The sequence below is a fragment of the Camelus bactrianus genome, chromosome 6, assembly GCF_048773025.1.
Source record: "Camelus bactrianus isolate YW-2024 breed Bactrian camel chromosome 6, ASM4877302v1, whole genome shotgun sequence".
Classification (NCBI taxonomy): domain Eukaryota; kingdom Metazoa; phylum Chordata; class Mammalia; order Artiodactyla; family Camelidae; genus Camelus; species Camelus bactrianus.
Genome location: NC_133544.1, coordinates 23,720,692 through 23,734,577, shown reverse-complemented (window position 1 = coordinate 23,734,577; position 13,886 = coordinate 23,720,692). Strand labels below are relative to the sequence as shown.

The 13,886-nt window shown below is 48.8% G+C and overlaps 1 protein-coding gene across 5 annotated transcripts in view; it reads left to right on the top strand.

Moving 5' to 3' along the window:
• The window catches only part of IFT43 (intraflagellar transport 43), a 91,290-nt gene that overhangs the window by 63,049 nt on the left and 14,355 nt on the right, over positions 1-13,886 (top strand). For all 5 annotated transcript variants that reach the window (XR_012507443.1, XR_006727997.2, XR_006727995.2 and 2 more), the window contains exon 6: positions 13,694-13,766. Coding sequence is in view for 1 of the 5 variants with exons in the window: in XM_010963194.3 (XP_010961496.1) it covers positions 13,694-13,766 (73 nt within the window). In the remaining 4 variants the exon portion in view is untranslated. The remainder of the gene's footprint in view (positions 1-13,693; positions 13,767-13,886) is intronic.

Genomic DNA, 13,886 nt, shown 5'->3' with positions numbered 1-13,886 from the left:
TAGAAAGCGAAACTTGAAAGAGGAACGTTGAGAGACACAACAAATGGGAGAAAGGAAATTCTTCATCTTTAAAAAAGATAAACAGTATTCAGATTGAAATAATCTCTGAAAACACAGTTAGACATGGACTAAACTTTCAAAAAGTTTATCTCTGAGCTAAATTCAAGTTAAGAAAGAACTTGTGAGCCCCCAAAATGTGGCTTTAAAAAGTCGAAAGTCTCTGAAAAAAGGAGCTTAACAAAGGATTCGATCTTTGTTACGTTTTTCCATTGTGTCTTGGCCTAACCCAGGCCTGGGCGTGAAATTATAACTCCCTCCTCCTGGCAGTTCCCATTGCCTCTGGGACATGCCTCCTCCCCACCAGGAGGGCTGTGCTCTTTGCATCCTAGGGTCCAGTTTTGACAGAATCGAATACCTCAAAACCTTAGGAATAATAAATCCTATGGCCAACCCCAAACTGTGTAATTCCTAAAGGACAGGCTGAGTTGAGCCACTTCTAGCCAGGGGCAATTGGGGACTTAATTCTGCAAGTGTAGCAATCTGGATGATCTGAGAGCTCCAAGTTTAAGGGTAATTGCTCAATTTTCTATCCATGTCAACGGGGAAAATAGGTAAAAGTGGCTGAACACAGGCAAGCAATGAGGCTGGTTGAGATGTGAGATGCTAGACTGTCCGTGGAATTAGAAAAATGCTGTCTGTCGTGGGGTATCACTCTGTCGCCCCTCTCCCCATCCATCTCTCTCTCTGGGCTTTCTAACTCTCTTTGGGGCTCTTTCTCATTCCCGGCTTGATTCTTCCACTGTACCCTTTATCCGTTTTTCCGCAAACAGCAGGCACTCTCAGCCCAAGCAGTTTTAACGCGGAGAGAGTGGAAAGAATTCTTTAAGTGCAGGTGAATTGGAACCCCATTGTCTCATTCTTTTCTCTTGCTTAGTAGGAATGTTTCATTGTGTTGACATTCTTTCCTTAAGCTTTATACAGCATATAGGACTTCTCAGATGATACCCAGACCTAGTTCCTGTGCCTCTCTTTCCTTTTTTGTTAAAAAATTATCCTAACCAGCACAGATTTTTTAAATTAAATCATGTTCCTTAAAATCAAATGTTTTTCTAAGTTCAAAGTCACTAGGACTAGATGTTAAGGTTTTGCCTCCCCACCCTTCCCTGACACAGGCACACACGGGAGCTCCTTTTAGCTAAACATGCCCATAGCAGGAGCAGGGATGGTGTTGGGTGGGCTGGGGTGGGACTCATTGGTCCAAGGATTAGCTGTCCTCTCTCTCATCCTTGTGCTTTGTTAGGCTTTATTCTGCGTATAGGATATTGGGTATGAAATTTGAAGAAGGCCTTCTTCTAGGAAATGGTATTGATAATTCATGTTTGTAAGTGTTTACCAAGAGCCAGGCACTGTGGTGCTGCTTTACCTCCAGTACTTCAGTTAATCCTCACAAAATTTCTGTGCAGACATTCTGTGATGATCACCCTTTTACAGAGGAAGAAATTGAAGCCTTTCTCAGTTAAGTAACTCATAAAAGTCACATGGCTAATAAGCAGTGATGTGCTGGTAAATATTTAACAGCCAGCTCTCCAGGGGGAAAAAGTCCTCACTGGCAGTGTTTGTCGATTTCTGTGGTGTAAATACTCCCACTATGGCTGGATTCAAGCTCCCCGAGGGACATCGTGGACCACAGGGCTGGGAAGAGATGGCCAGTAAGTAGCACGCCAGTGTATCATATTTCCATGATGCAGGTACATTGGATACACATCATTTCAAGAGCACAGGTAAAGTGAAATGTAGTAAAATTTAGGAAGTGGTAAGTTTTGAGTATTACCTTTGTTTTTAATATAATTCATTTAATTATAAGGATGTACAATTAATCGTTAATACTGTTTATGTTTAATCACCTGCGTGTGAAATTCCTAAAAATTTAGCCATCGCTTCTGACAAGCCAGCATGAGCTGCTCCGGCACGTTGCCACCAGGAAGTGGTGGAGCTGGAGTTTGGATGTGGCCTTTGTGACTCTGATCACTGGCTCTCTCCGCCTTCCTCTTTGCTGTCAAAGTGTTAGGTTCGCTTCTCAACTCTGCTTATCGAGGAAGCTTGCCTCTGCTCATTTTCCCGGCACCCTGTTGCAGGGTTGCTCTCCTCTCCCGGTTCTCAGGTTTACCTGCTGGCCCCCATCCTCAGCTCTGCTGATCTGCTCCGTGTGAAGTCTTGTCAGTAACACCCGGGCTGAGTAGAGAAATGCCAAAGAGACCAGGTCTTTAAAGCTCTGTGACATGAAGCAGAGTCTTCAGGTTGGACCACTCCTCTCTTTCATCTTATGCTTTCTTTTCTATCCAATCCCTCGAGATTGCTTTTAGATAGTGAATCCTTGTGCCTCTCTGGGTCCTGCGGAGGGGAGGGCCTCCTTTAGAGTGAGAAGAAAGAGGGTCACTGGGCTTCTGCAGGTGGCAGCGTGAGTACCAGGGATTTGGGGAAGTTTGGAAGAACAGAGACCCCACAGGGCACCTCTGGGCTCTGGAGTGCTATGGTTGGAGCTCCCCACCAGCCCCATCCTTGGAGACAAAGCTGAGGAAACAAATTGACATCACAGACATGGGACACTCAGAAGGCCACATGGGACATCAGAGAGCCCTAGCCACAGGTGTCGGACCATGGTGTGAACACTGAGCCGAGGTCATCATGAGCCACAGGTGAAATCTGTGCAGGTTCATTGCAGTATAGAAAGCGATCTTTTCTATATAATGGTTCTCTAAGCCAAAGACTTGGCATGCTTACCTATAGGCCATGTCTATAGCTGGAACATTTGGAAAGACTTCTATAGGCAAATGGGACAGTAAGGTGTTATTTTTACTATTGTATCATAAGACGTATTCCAATGGACACCCCAGAAACAAGGATGTCTTACAGATGGAATGCACCTCATTTTGGTGATAAGGAGACTCAGGGCCAGAGTTGACAAGTAACTGCACATGGTTGGCCAATAAGGGGCAGATCTGGGATCCAAGTCTCCTGACTCCCACTTGGGTACACCCTCAGGTACAGTTCTGTGCACCAAGAATCTGGATTCGGATCTTCCTTGAGAGACAGCTAAAGCCACATCCCTGGCAGCAAAAGGAAAATGAACTCTAGTAGATGTAGAGTCGGACCCAGAGGCTGACTCCTCTACTCCCCAATGTGGGTTTGGCCAAGGCTGGTCCCCAGAGCAAGTGAGATGCCAGAGAAATTACATGGAACTTGCCAGAACTTTCTTTAATGTGGCAAGAGAAGTTGTTTTGACTTGGTTTTGTTTTTTTGAAGGAGGTAATTCACAGTCCCATGACCCTACCCTGGGAAAGGCATACACCATCACAGCGTCGGTGTCTAGGAATTGGTGGGATGGAGTTACTTGACTCAGCAAATGTAGTAGAGACTGGTATGGCTGTGTTCTTCTTGCCTTTTGAAGAGGCAGAGTGTCAGGGAGGCTTGAAAACAGAGTTAAGCTTGGAGCAGATTTTGGCAGTTCTGCTTTGTCACCTCTGTGGTGTCTTGCCTCACCCGGACCAGCTGCAGAGCACAGCCCAGAGTGTTGGCCAGACCTCCTGCTCCACTGGCAGAGCTGGAACAGTGCTCTGGGCCCCTAGAGGTCCCCTGTAATCTCTGTGTCACACCAGACTTTTCTAACTTACCATCATGAACATCTCTACCCAAAACACAGTTGACAGTGACCTCTCTGGGGCTCCATTTTCTTTGTTCATGTGAGCAGCTTACTGGATGTCCCCATCTGAAGAGGTAGAATGGGGTCACGAGATGGAAGTCTTGCAGCACGCATGCACGTGTGTTGTGAATGAAGCAGGTTGTATGCACCTTCCTGCAGGAACACAGAGAAACTCCGTCAGCATCCTGACATGCCACAGTCTGTTTTGAGGCATGTGATTAATGATAAATCATCCAACGGTAAGCACTGACAACATTAAAAGAGAGCTAAATCTCCCTAAAATCGTTATAGACATCAGGGTATTTACTCTGTAACTCCTTGGATTCTGTCCTGGTTGAGTAGAAAAGACAGGATCAGGATAGGACAAAGCTGATCCCATTTATTTTTGTGAGACTGTCCTGGATGTGACTGCAAGCTGTGGTCCAGCTTTTGGGGAGAGACACAGGTCCTTCTCCACATAGCTGTGAAGGGAGTGGGTGGATGAGGGATGAGAGGAGGTGGGGCCGTATTGATGAGAACCGCTGCCTGGGGACATCTTAGACACCTTAGATTTTTATTTGACTAGAAAGACAGAGGCTTGGCGCCCTAGGATGTCCGTTTCAAGTGATGGGGTGTGAATAGAGAAGAGGTATGGTGTTCTCTGCAACAGAAAAAGAGGTGGATTTGTAGGGTTGCTCCAAATAGTCTCTGTAACCAAAACCACAGCAAGTTGTGGCCTGGGGACTGTGTTCTCCAAGTCAGTGTCCATAGTACCTTACTCATCTTGAAATCTGATGGCCAGATATCGCTTAGGTGAGATAAGAAGGAACCTGATTGTGCATCTGAGGTTGGACTCAGCACATCCCTTAGACCTCAGCTGGAGAAGCCTTTCCTTCCGACATGTGGAGATCAGTTTCTAAAGAACCTGAGATAACAAAGCGTAGGTATAGCAGAAATCCAGTGGAGAGGTGATGGGGACCCTCTTACCCTGGCGAGAGATGAACTTGGTAGGGCCCAGTGGTAGGTCTTCCTTTCCAGCTTCAGGTCCTCCCAGCTGTCTGAGAATGCCCAGATGTTCGGTGTGTGTGTGTGTGTCCTCGCCTGTGTATACGCACACGCGGGAGGACACATACTGGGAATGTGATTCCTGAGTCCATAAGTGTGGTTGACGGACCGGGTTTACCTAAAAGACCCTTTAAGAGAAAGCTCTTGAAAGATGATTACAGAATTGAGACACCATCATTTAAAAGTGCCCAAGGCAAATGCCTTTGAAAATTGCAGCAGTGGAGGGACAGAGAAAGAACCAGGCAGCCCTTGATTGTTGCGCTGTCCCCTCGGGACCCGTTCTCCCCCTCCCCCTCTGTTTCTCATCTGATAAGAGAGAGAGCAGCAGTAAGACTCCTCATCTATCTTATGAAAATCCGATTCGGAATGGCTGTGATCAAAACCAGCTGGCTGTCACTAGCAGTGGCCTTGCGCGGAGGGAACCGCTCAGAAGCGTTCCGTATGTGGGGGTGTCACGGGTGGCACCGATCAAAGGAGCATTTTCTTAATAAATATATATAAGGAAAATACAAAACCTAAGGATTGAGAATAAAAGCAGTGTAGTTTGTCTTGTTTTTTTCAGCATAACACGAAGAGGATGAAATAGAATCAGACATGCCTGGTTTCTAACACACTTCTGCTGGCGCTCTCTGTCACATTAATACCCTTTCGCTCATCTTGGGTCTTACTGAAGAGAGCGAGAGTCCCTCAGTTTCCATTCCTTCCAGGCACTTCATTCCTCGTCACTTAAAGCCCCTTACCCCTCTGCGTCCCTAAGACCTCTCTACAGATCAGAGCTGGAACTGCCAGAAAGCGCCCCGAGAGCTGTCGGGGTGGCTGGGAGCGGCCCTGCTCATTGTTCTTGGTTTCCTTCGGCTGTTGGTAACCAGTGTGCGATGTTCCTGAGAGGTCACACAGCGGGCTGAATGGGGTCTCTCCTTATGGAGAACCCTTGTCGGGTTGTGCTTGTCTCCCAGGAGCACCACTTTTGAATTGCTCGGAAGGGTCAGTCCGGCTTGACGACCCTTTACGTGGTCGATGCTGACGGGGTGATGGGGGAAGTCTCATTCTGGGGTGTTGCATTCGTGGCTCCTTCCAGGGATGTGCTAACATCCCTCTGCAGGTAATATAACGAGGCCTGGCCTCCGCACACCCTAGTAGCCCATGAGCTGAGTCACCATTCTCAGCACAGCCTCCTCTCTGCTCACGACCCAGCCAGCATCACACCTCGCTGAGGCCTGGCTGGGCTCAGAAACGGCCTCAATCCAAGCTGTGCTCTCCAACCTGTCATCAGCCAGGAGAGCTGAGGGGAACAGCCAGGTGTCTTGATGTCCTTCTTAAGGTCGGTGACCTCTTTCCACAGCAGCATGAGGAGGGGGTCTGTTCAGCAGGAGCACAGAGGCATCTCAACATGTGGGACATAGACGAACCACCCCTCCACCCCGCAGCCGGCACCTTAGGATGGGGTATCATTTCTTTCTATCCCTGTCACTTGCTCCCTCAGGGACCTGCTTGTGCATGTTTCGCTCGTGGCCAGTCCTGTTTCTTACCCTATGCAGTGGGTCCCCGTCGCCAACATCACCACAGTTCTCCCATTCTCCCCTCCGTGTCCGCTGCCTCTCTCCTCCCCTCCCAGGAGTGCGTGCAGGCTGGATGGGCAGGATCAGGGGAAATCGCCAAGGATCCGTCCTCATAAAGCAGAACCGCTCAGGACCTGCAGACGCAGTTTTGCCCTGGAACCCCGATCCAGGGAGCACAGGGGGCCAGGAGCTCCTCTGAGACCATCTCTTTCCCTTGTTCCTTCGGGTGTTTGAAGCCTGTTGCCCATCGCTCTCCACTTTTCTTCTCCCTTTAAAAAAATCCTCCATTTTTTCACTTAGAAAAAAATATTATTTATACGATTGAGATCCACTAATTAAAGCCATTTTCTGGTATTTGGTTACTGGAGCGTTTGATGTCTCTCTGACAAGACCATGAAATGCATGGAGTGTCCACAGGGACAGAATTTGCTGAACACGGCTCTTTGTAAATGAGGGGACACAGTGTCGCAGCAGCTCATGAATATGAAACGCCCATGATGCCACCTCAGTGGACTTGGGAACACAGATGAATCCTGTCATGTGCTAAATGAGACCAATTTCTTTCACTTAACTTCATCTTCAATCAGACCTTCTTCCATTTGCCTGTTTAAAATTCCCCATACGTGATGCAGAAGGTAACAGCATTCAGTAAAACAAAGTTTTGCAGCTGCAGAGAAAAATTATAATGATCTCGGGTATAAAGTTGCCAGCTTCTGAAAACGTGGATATGCTTTCCTTTGGCTCGTGAGCTCTGCTGAGGGTCTCCTGACTTTGGGCCCAAAATTGGGAGTCGGCTGGACTGCTCTTCTTGGGGTGTCCCGAAGCAGCACGTCCAGGTCCCTTTTAGGCGGGTTGGTTGGTGAACGTGGCTGTGAGTTACGAGTGGTGGACATGAGCCCTCGGCATCCCGTGAGTGCTGTGCAGTGGCCAGGGCCCTGAGCCGGGGAGCAGGTCTGGAAAAAGCAGGTGTGGGACCACGCAGGGCTCAGTTAGTGGGTGAAGTAAGGGGGGCAGATGTCGTCAGTCAGCACCCGGAGGAACCTGGCAAGGTAGGCCAGCCCCGTGTATCATTTATTAAGGTGTCAAGGTCAGAAAGTGCTGGAGTTTAGAAGAGACTTTATGGAGCTCACTAGAAACCCTTCTGGACGTGGTCAGGACATTCCGTTCAGAAATCCCCGACCAAGAGAATCAGCCAAGAGTGGAACCTGAAGGGGCACAGAGAGGAGGGGCTCCCTGCCTGCGCCACCTTTGCCTGGGTGGCACTGGGGTCCAGATCAGGGTGCCTCCTTCGCTCTCTCCTGCCTCTGCAGGGAGATTGGCGCTCCGAGGAAATACTCTGAGTAATGCTCATTGCAAGCCGAGTCCAATCTGAGAGGTTGCTTTCTGTTCTTGTTTTACCAAAACAAGCAAACAGCAGCTTGATGTGAAAGCAGGCTATCACAAAGTGCATCACAGAGATCTGGGGCCAGGTGCTTTGCAAGAGGCAGGCAGGCTTCTTACTGTCAAGCCACGGGGGCTGAAAAGAATCCCTCTGGGACTGCCCTGGGTACTTAGCACTTCAGTGTGCGGCTGTGATGGTATTATCCATAATGAATGTAATTCAGGGCAAATGGCAGATTCTCATATCTTTGAAACCAGTTGTAATTGATCCTACTGGCATTCCCACATGTTTCGGTTATTTATTTCTACTATTTATTTAAGCACCCTTCATTTGTTGCTGTAGTTGGTCTGTTAGTAGATCCGTTAGCAGAGTAGTGTGTTAGTATCGAAATGAGTTTTCCGTTTGGCAACATCTCTCTTTGAAATAAGTTCCTCCTGCTGTTGCTGCACATTAACAAGCCTTCACTGGGGGCTTTGAGAAGGTGGAGTGTTACAGTGTGGCACACCAGAGACCGAGGAGCAGCACAGGGACATGGGTGAAGAGCCGTGCGACCCAGCCTCAGGATGGAAGCCTGGTGATCCATGTGAACCAAATCTGAATGACTCTTCCTCTGTAACTTTGTCCCCACTCGTCCACTGTTTATGTATGCACGGGCCCTTCCCAGGGGGCATTGCAGCTCTCAAGTGAGGCGAAGACTTTGCTATGATGTCATCAAATCCAGGAAGTATCTAAGGATTGCCCTTGGTTGTTTTGTGAACTGAATCCTGCCTAGGCAACTTTAGGACTCAGTAACACTCATACTATAATTGGAATGATGCAGAGAAGGTGAACATGGCCCTTCTGTGTGTGTGACTTTCAGATTTGAGGTGTGTTAATTAATTCAGTCCTGTTTAGTTGTCCTCTTGCCTGCCAGTCCTGGGGAATGCAGAAGTGACTGAGATGTGGCCTTCGCCCTCACCATCTAGCAGGCAGGCTGAGGGCAAATGTCACTTACTCTGCCTCCAGCAAGCTGGTGAGGTCCACCCTGTGGTCTTGAGTGAAGTATTGTGGAAAGACAGAGTAGGAAGCTCTGAATTCTGCCTTTTGGATTCCTAGATGATTCACAAAGAAGAGGTGTATATTTTCCTTATTTTGCTCATCTATTATTTTTTCATGTAGAGACCCATCCTTTGCAACTCTGCCATGCTTAGTCCATCTTGTCTTGCCCCTCGTGTGCCTCAGAAGGGGTCTTGCAGACAGCAGGCACCCGGTACATGTTTGCTGGCTGATTGATGCTGGTCCTCCCTCCCCTGGCACCAGACACCCCCTCTCCCGCCTCACCCTGTGCCGCTCTCGTCGGGCGCTACCCGCCAACCACACCAGCCTTCCTTTGCAAGTTACTCCTCCCCTCGTAGCACCTTTGCACAGCTCTCCCCTGCCTGGCTTAGTCCTCATTATCCTCCAGCTGCACTGTCCAGTCCAGAGACCTTCCCTAACTCCCCGCTCTACCCACCAAAATTCTAAAGTAGATCCTCTCCAAACTAAGTGTATTATGCAGCATCCATGCAATTGAATACTAGAAGGTCATTTAAAAGAATAAGATGTATCTGTCTGTGGATAAGGAACGATAAAAGTAGGTTGCAGAGCAGTACCTGTGTAACATGATGCCATCTGCAAACGTTTTTAAAGAGGATGGAAGTGCTGTATGTGCAGAAATTCTTTTTGGTAAATGTGAACAAGAAATGGTTAATAGCAGTTACCTCCAGGGAGACGGCTGGGGCTCACAGGAGGAAGGAACATTTTTCATCTTAAACTTTTCTATAGTATTTGTATTTATTACTACATCTGATACTACTTTCGCCTTTAAAAAATAAGACAGTTTGGTCTCCCTGTTCTTTTTGGTCATAGAGTCCACTTAGTTTCCCTGGCTTGTGCATTTTAATTTGCAGGCAGTACATTTATTTGTGTTTGCCATCCCCTGCTGCCCTGGTGCTCCGTGAGGACAAGCCCCGTGTCGGTTTTATTTGCTGTTGTTACCAGCGCCTCCTAGCATGTGCCTTTCCCAGAGTGGGTGCCCTTTCATTCATTCCTTCCTTCGTTCCTTCATGAATGAGTGAACAAACAACTGAGCAAATGCAGTCTCCCCACCATGTGGCTAATGGGCAACGTGTGGGCACAGATGCAGGTGCGCCTCATGTGAGGTGGCTGACAGAGGAGGCCACCAGCAGAGGCAAAGAGCAAGGAAGGCCGGTTTCAGGAAGGCGTCTGGGCTGGGAGAGGGCAGCAGGTGATGTGTGTGAGGAGGTGCTGCCTGGGTCGGGGCGGGCTGGAGGATGAGGGCACCTGCCCCGTGGCACTGGCGTCCCAGCCCTCTTGCCTCGCCGTGCCTCCTGAGGCTGCTCAGTACATCCAGCCACCTCCTCCTCTGTGGGGCTGGTTTGATGAGACATGGGTGGCAGGGCACAGAGTCTCTGGGCTCTCCAGGGTTGGTCCACTTTTCTTTCTGCTCCGCTTGCCCTCGTTGTAGGGAAGTAGCCAGCCGCACGTATGGTGAGGGAGAGACTTAGCTTATTTATGGTTGTTGGGATAGAGAGAAACACTCAAGAACAGAGGACATCGAGTGTCAAGCAAAATGAAAGCTGTCCTGACGGTAGACAATTGTCTCACCCACTAGAGGAAGCATCTTTGAAGTCATCGTACATTTACAAAGAAGGCCAGGGGCAGGGGTGTGGAAGAGCTCCGGGGTGGCAGTTCAACTGGAGCTGGAAGCTCTACTCATTGTTAATGTCCTCACTTGGTGCATGCTGCTTAGTCTGGCGGAGCCTCAGTGTTCCCGTCTGGAAAATGGTGACCCCTGGGCAGGACTAAATGAGAAAGTGAAGGCAAAACCATGTAGTTCTTCTCTGTACTCAATATTATATCTGTTAAGTCATTAAGAATAGTACAGAACATTTATTATGTACTGAGCATAATGCTTAATATTTGATAAAGATTATTGCATGTAATACTTACAGCAGCCCTACGAGGTGGGTGTAATTAAGATCCCCATTTTACAGCTGAAGAAACTGAGACACAGAGAGGATGAAGTCACACAACTAGTACACGGGGGAGCCAGCATTTGAAGCTGGCCCTCTTGCGTCCAGTGCCTGCACTTGTGGCCACCGGACAGGAGTCCTGCTCGTGCTCAGCCGGCCCATCGTTTCTGTTAGTGAGCTGCTGTTTCTTAGCAGTGAGGGAGAAAATGAGACTAACGTTAACACAATTACTGAAATTTTGAAAAGAGTGGTTGTTTTTCAACTAGAGGGGACTCCTGTATTCCTCTGACTGTCTCTGTGAAAATCATGTGCTTCTGGATGTTGCGCTTGACACCCTGAATCAGACTGGGTACTGGACCAGGCTTGTGGGTCACGTAGCTGTCGCTGATTGCAGGCAGGGCTGGACCATTCCACGTGGGTCATTGTGTAAAGAAGCGGATTTCTCAAGCTCATTTTCTTTTTCTAGGTTGGTTAATAGTGTGTGTGTGTGTGTGTGTGTGTGTGTGTGTGTGTGTGTGTGTGACAGAGAGAGAGAGAGAGAGGAAGAGAAAAAGAGGACAGAAGCTCCTGGGAACATATTATGTACCCATAAGCAAGCACTTGTCTGTGATTGTAAATCAGAAACTGTAAAATTAGGAAGCTCTTTGAAGTTTGCCCAAAACCTGCTCCACCGCCACCTGTTCCACTGGGGCTGGGAGTCGGATGGCCTGGCTCTGCGGTGATGGCTCAAGCTGTCACTGCACCGGAGTGCTCCAGCTTGCCTTGGCCTGGCTGTCATCGCTGGCTCAGTCCCACTCAGGCGGTTCACCGGGTTCTGTCGGGCACCAGGCTTCCAATTAGAGAGAAATCCCACTGTGTGGCCAGCCCCACCAGTGCCACTCCGAGCGGCCCCTTTGCCAAGGCCTGAGCTGACCTCTGATCTGTCACAGATGGGCCAGCCCCGCACTGCTTTGTGCGCGTTTGGAGGAGGTGGGTGGGGTAGACAGGGAAGCCCAGGGGGAGTCAGAGTGGACGTTGGGCAGAAGTGCAGCTCCTCAGAGCTGGGAGAAGCTGGGCCGAGTTGACAGGACCCAAATGCTGACCTTGTGGAGGGAGATGGGATTTGGGGAAGACCCTGTCCCGAGCCCAAAGCTCAGCAGGGGTTCATTTTCTTACCAACTTCTGAATATTCATCTCAGGCTGGGCTCCACGCTTGCCCAAGGAGAGCCAGGAGCAGCTAACTGTCTCACTCCAGAACTGTCACACTGCTGATGGCGCGTGGCACCGCCAGCTCCTGCCCTGCCCTGCTGCAGGGCTGGTGCAGTCCGCCAGCCCCGGGGCCCCGCTCACTCCAGGCTCAGGGACTGTGCTGTCAGCAGCCCTCGGACTGTTCTCATCACTCAGAGCAAGAGAGGACAAGCAAGCTGAATTTCTATTAGAATAAGAAATAGAAAATTAGAGAATTCCATCGCTAATTCTCCAGCAAGATAGAGAGATATAATCTTCCTTCTGGACAGAGGGCTTGCTGAATGTGATTCATTATTTCGGGGGTGGGGTATGTATCTTCTTTATTTCCCTATCAGCAATTTCTTTTTATTTCCATCCCTTTTCATCCTTTTAATCACTCTCTTTCTCTGCCAGTCTCTTTTCCTCTGTCTGATTTCCTGGGGCTCCGTCTCTCCCTTGAATGCTTTGTCTCTCTCTTTCCAGGTACCGTATATCTGTAAGTCTTCGTCAGAAGCAATAATAAAGATACCAGGCTGGGGACTGACATTTATATACTTGGGCTTAGCCTGACTAGAACCGTCACGAAGTGTAAATAATGAATAGCCTGAAAGTGGCAAAGGTCTTCCCAGCTGTTCTTGGGATGATTCTGAGTCTCTATCTCTCTTTTTTTTTAAAAAATTGAATTCAATCCACGGAAGCAAAAACGAAGGGTGTTCTCACTCTTCTCTCCTCTCTGGAATTTTTCTCCTTTTAATATTTGCAGCTGGTTTGGGAATTCCAGGACTGTCTTTCCCCGCTTGGCCTTTTTTTCTGCCCTGTCTCTTTTTCTCCTTTATTCAGACTAGTTAAAACAAAGAAAGCCCTCTACCAGTCAGTGGTACTCACTGGGAGAAGACAGTTCTTCTTTAGGGCGTTAAGGTTTTCCCCATGAGAAGATGGATGCTTTTTCTGCTGTAGGCAAGTTTCCACGATTAAGTGATGTGCTGACTCTGTTTCTCCATTTGAATGACTTTGTTAGGTTGATGAAAGAAATGGCTTGTTGCCGCCTCCTCTGTCTGTATGTCTGTCTCATATGGAGAGTTCAGAGAAGGCAAATCTCCCCGAGACAGCAAGGGGGGGGTGTCATCTTTAGAGTCAGCATTGTTTGTGATATTAGATCTAGCAAATGGAGACTGACCCCAGGCACGCCCCCGCAAAATCAGACCACGTCATGATGCAGGCTCAGGGCTGTGATGACCGTGAAAGTTGCACAGCCTGGGACGAGCTGATGGACGTGTGCATCTTGTTCACGAGGAGGTGCACTCATGGTGACGTCCATCTCATGACACTACACATTCTCCATTCCTCTGTCTTTGACCCGGCCAGGCTTATTCAGCTCCCCTTTTCTTCCCTCTCCTCTGATGAAAGCACTTCCCCGAGTGCTTTCTGGGACTTTCTTCCCATTTCTTTACACTTCTGCTTGGAGAGCCACTCCAGTGGCTTCTGATCCTGACCGTGCATCAGGATCACCCAAGAAATCTTAGGAAAAACATAGATGCCTGAGCCCCACCCAGGAGATTCTAATCCAGCAGGTTCAGGATTCAAGCCTGAAATCCAGAAATTGTTGAAGTTCTACCTTTGATTCTCACTCACACTTCTAGTAGTTCCACAGCCCTAGTCCAGGGGCCCCTAGAGGCCAGAGACCATCTGAGCATCCGTTCTAGCTGACGCCTAGTAGTGGTAAGTAATGTGGAGGAGTCGGCAAGCTCCCCATCCCTGCTGCTGACAGTGCTGCCTCCTCCCACTGCAGATATTCCTGTTATTCCGGACCTGGAGGAAGTACAGGAGGAAGACTTTGTTTTGCAGGTGGCAGCCCCTCCCAGGTATGTTAAATTAGGTATGAAGTTGGCGGGATTCAGGGAACACATGAATGAATACACTCCAAACACTGTCTTTGGTGGTGCTGCACCCCTGCCCCAGAGTCTCTGGTGATGGGCTCCATC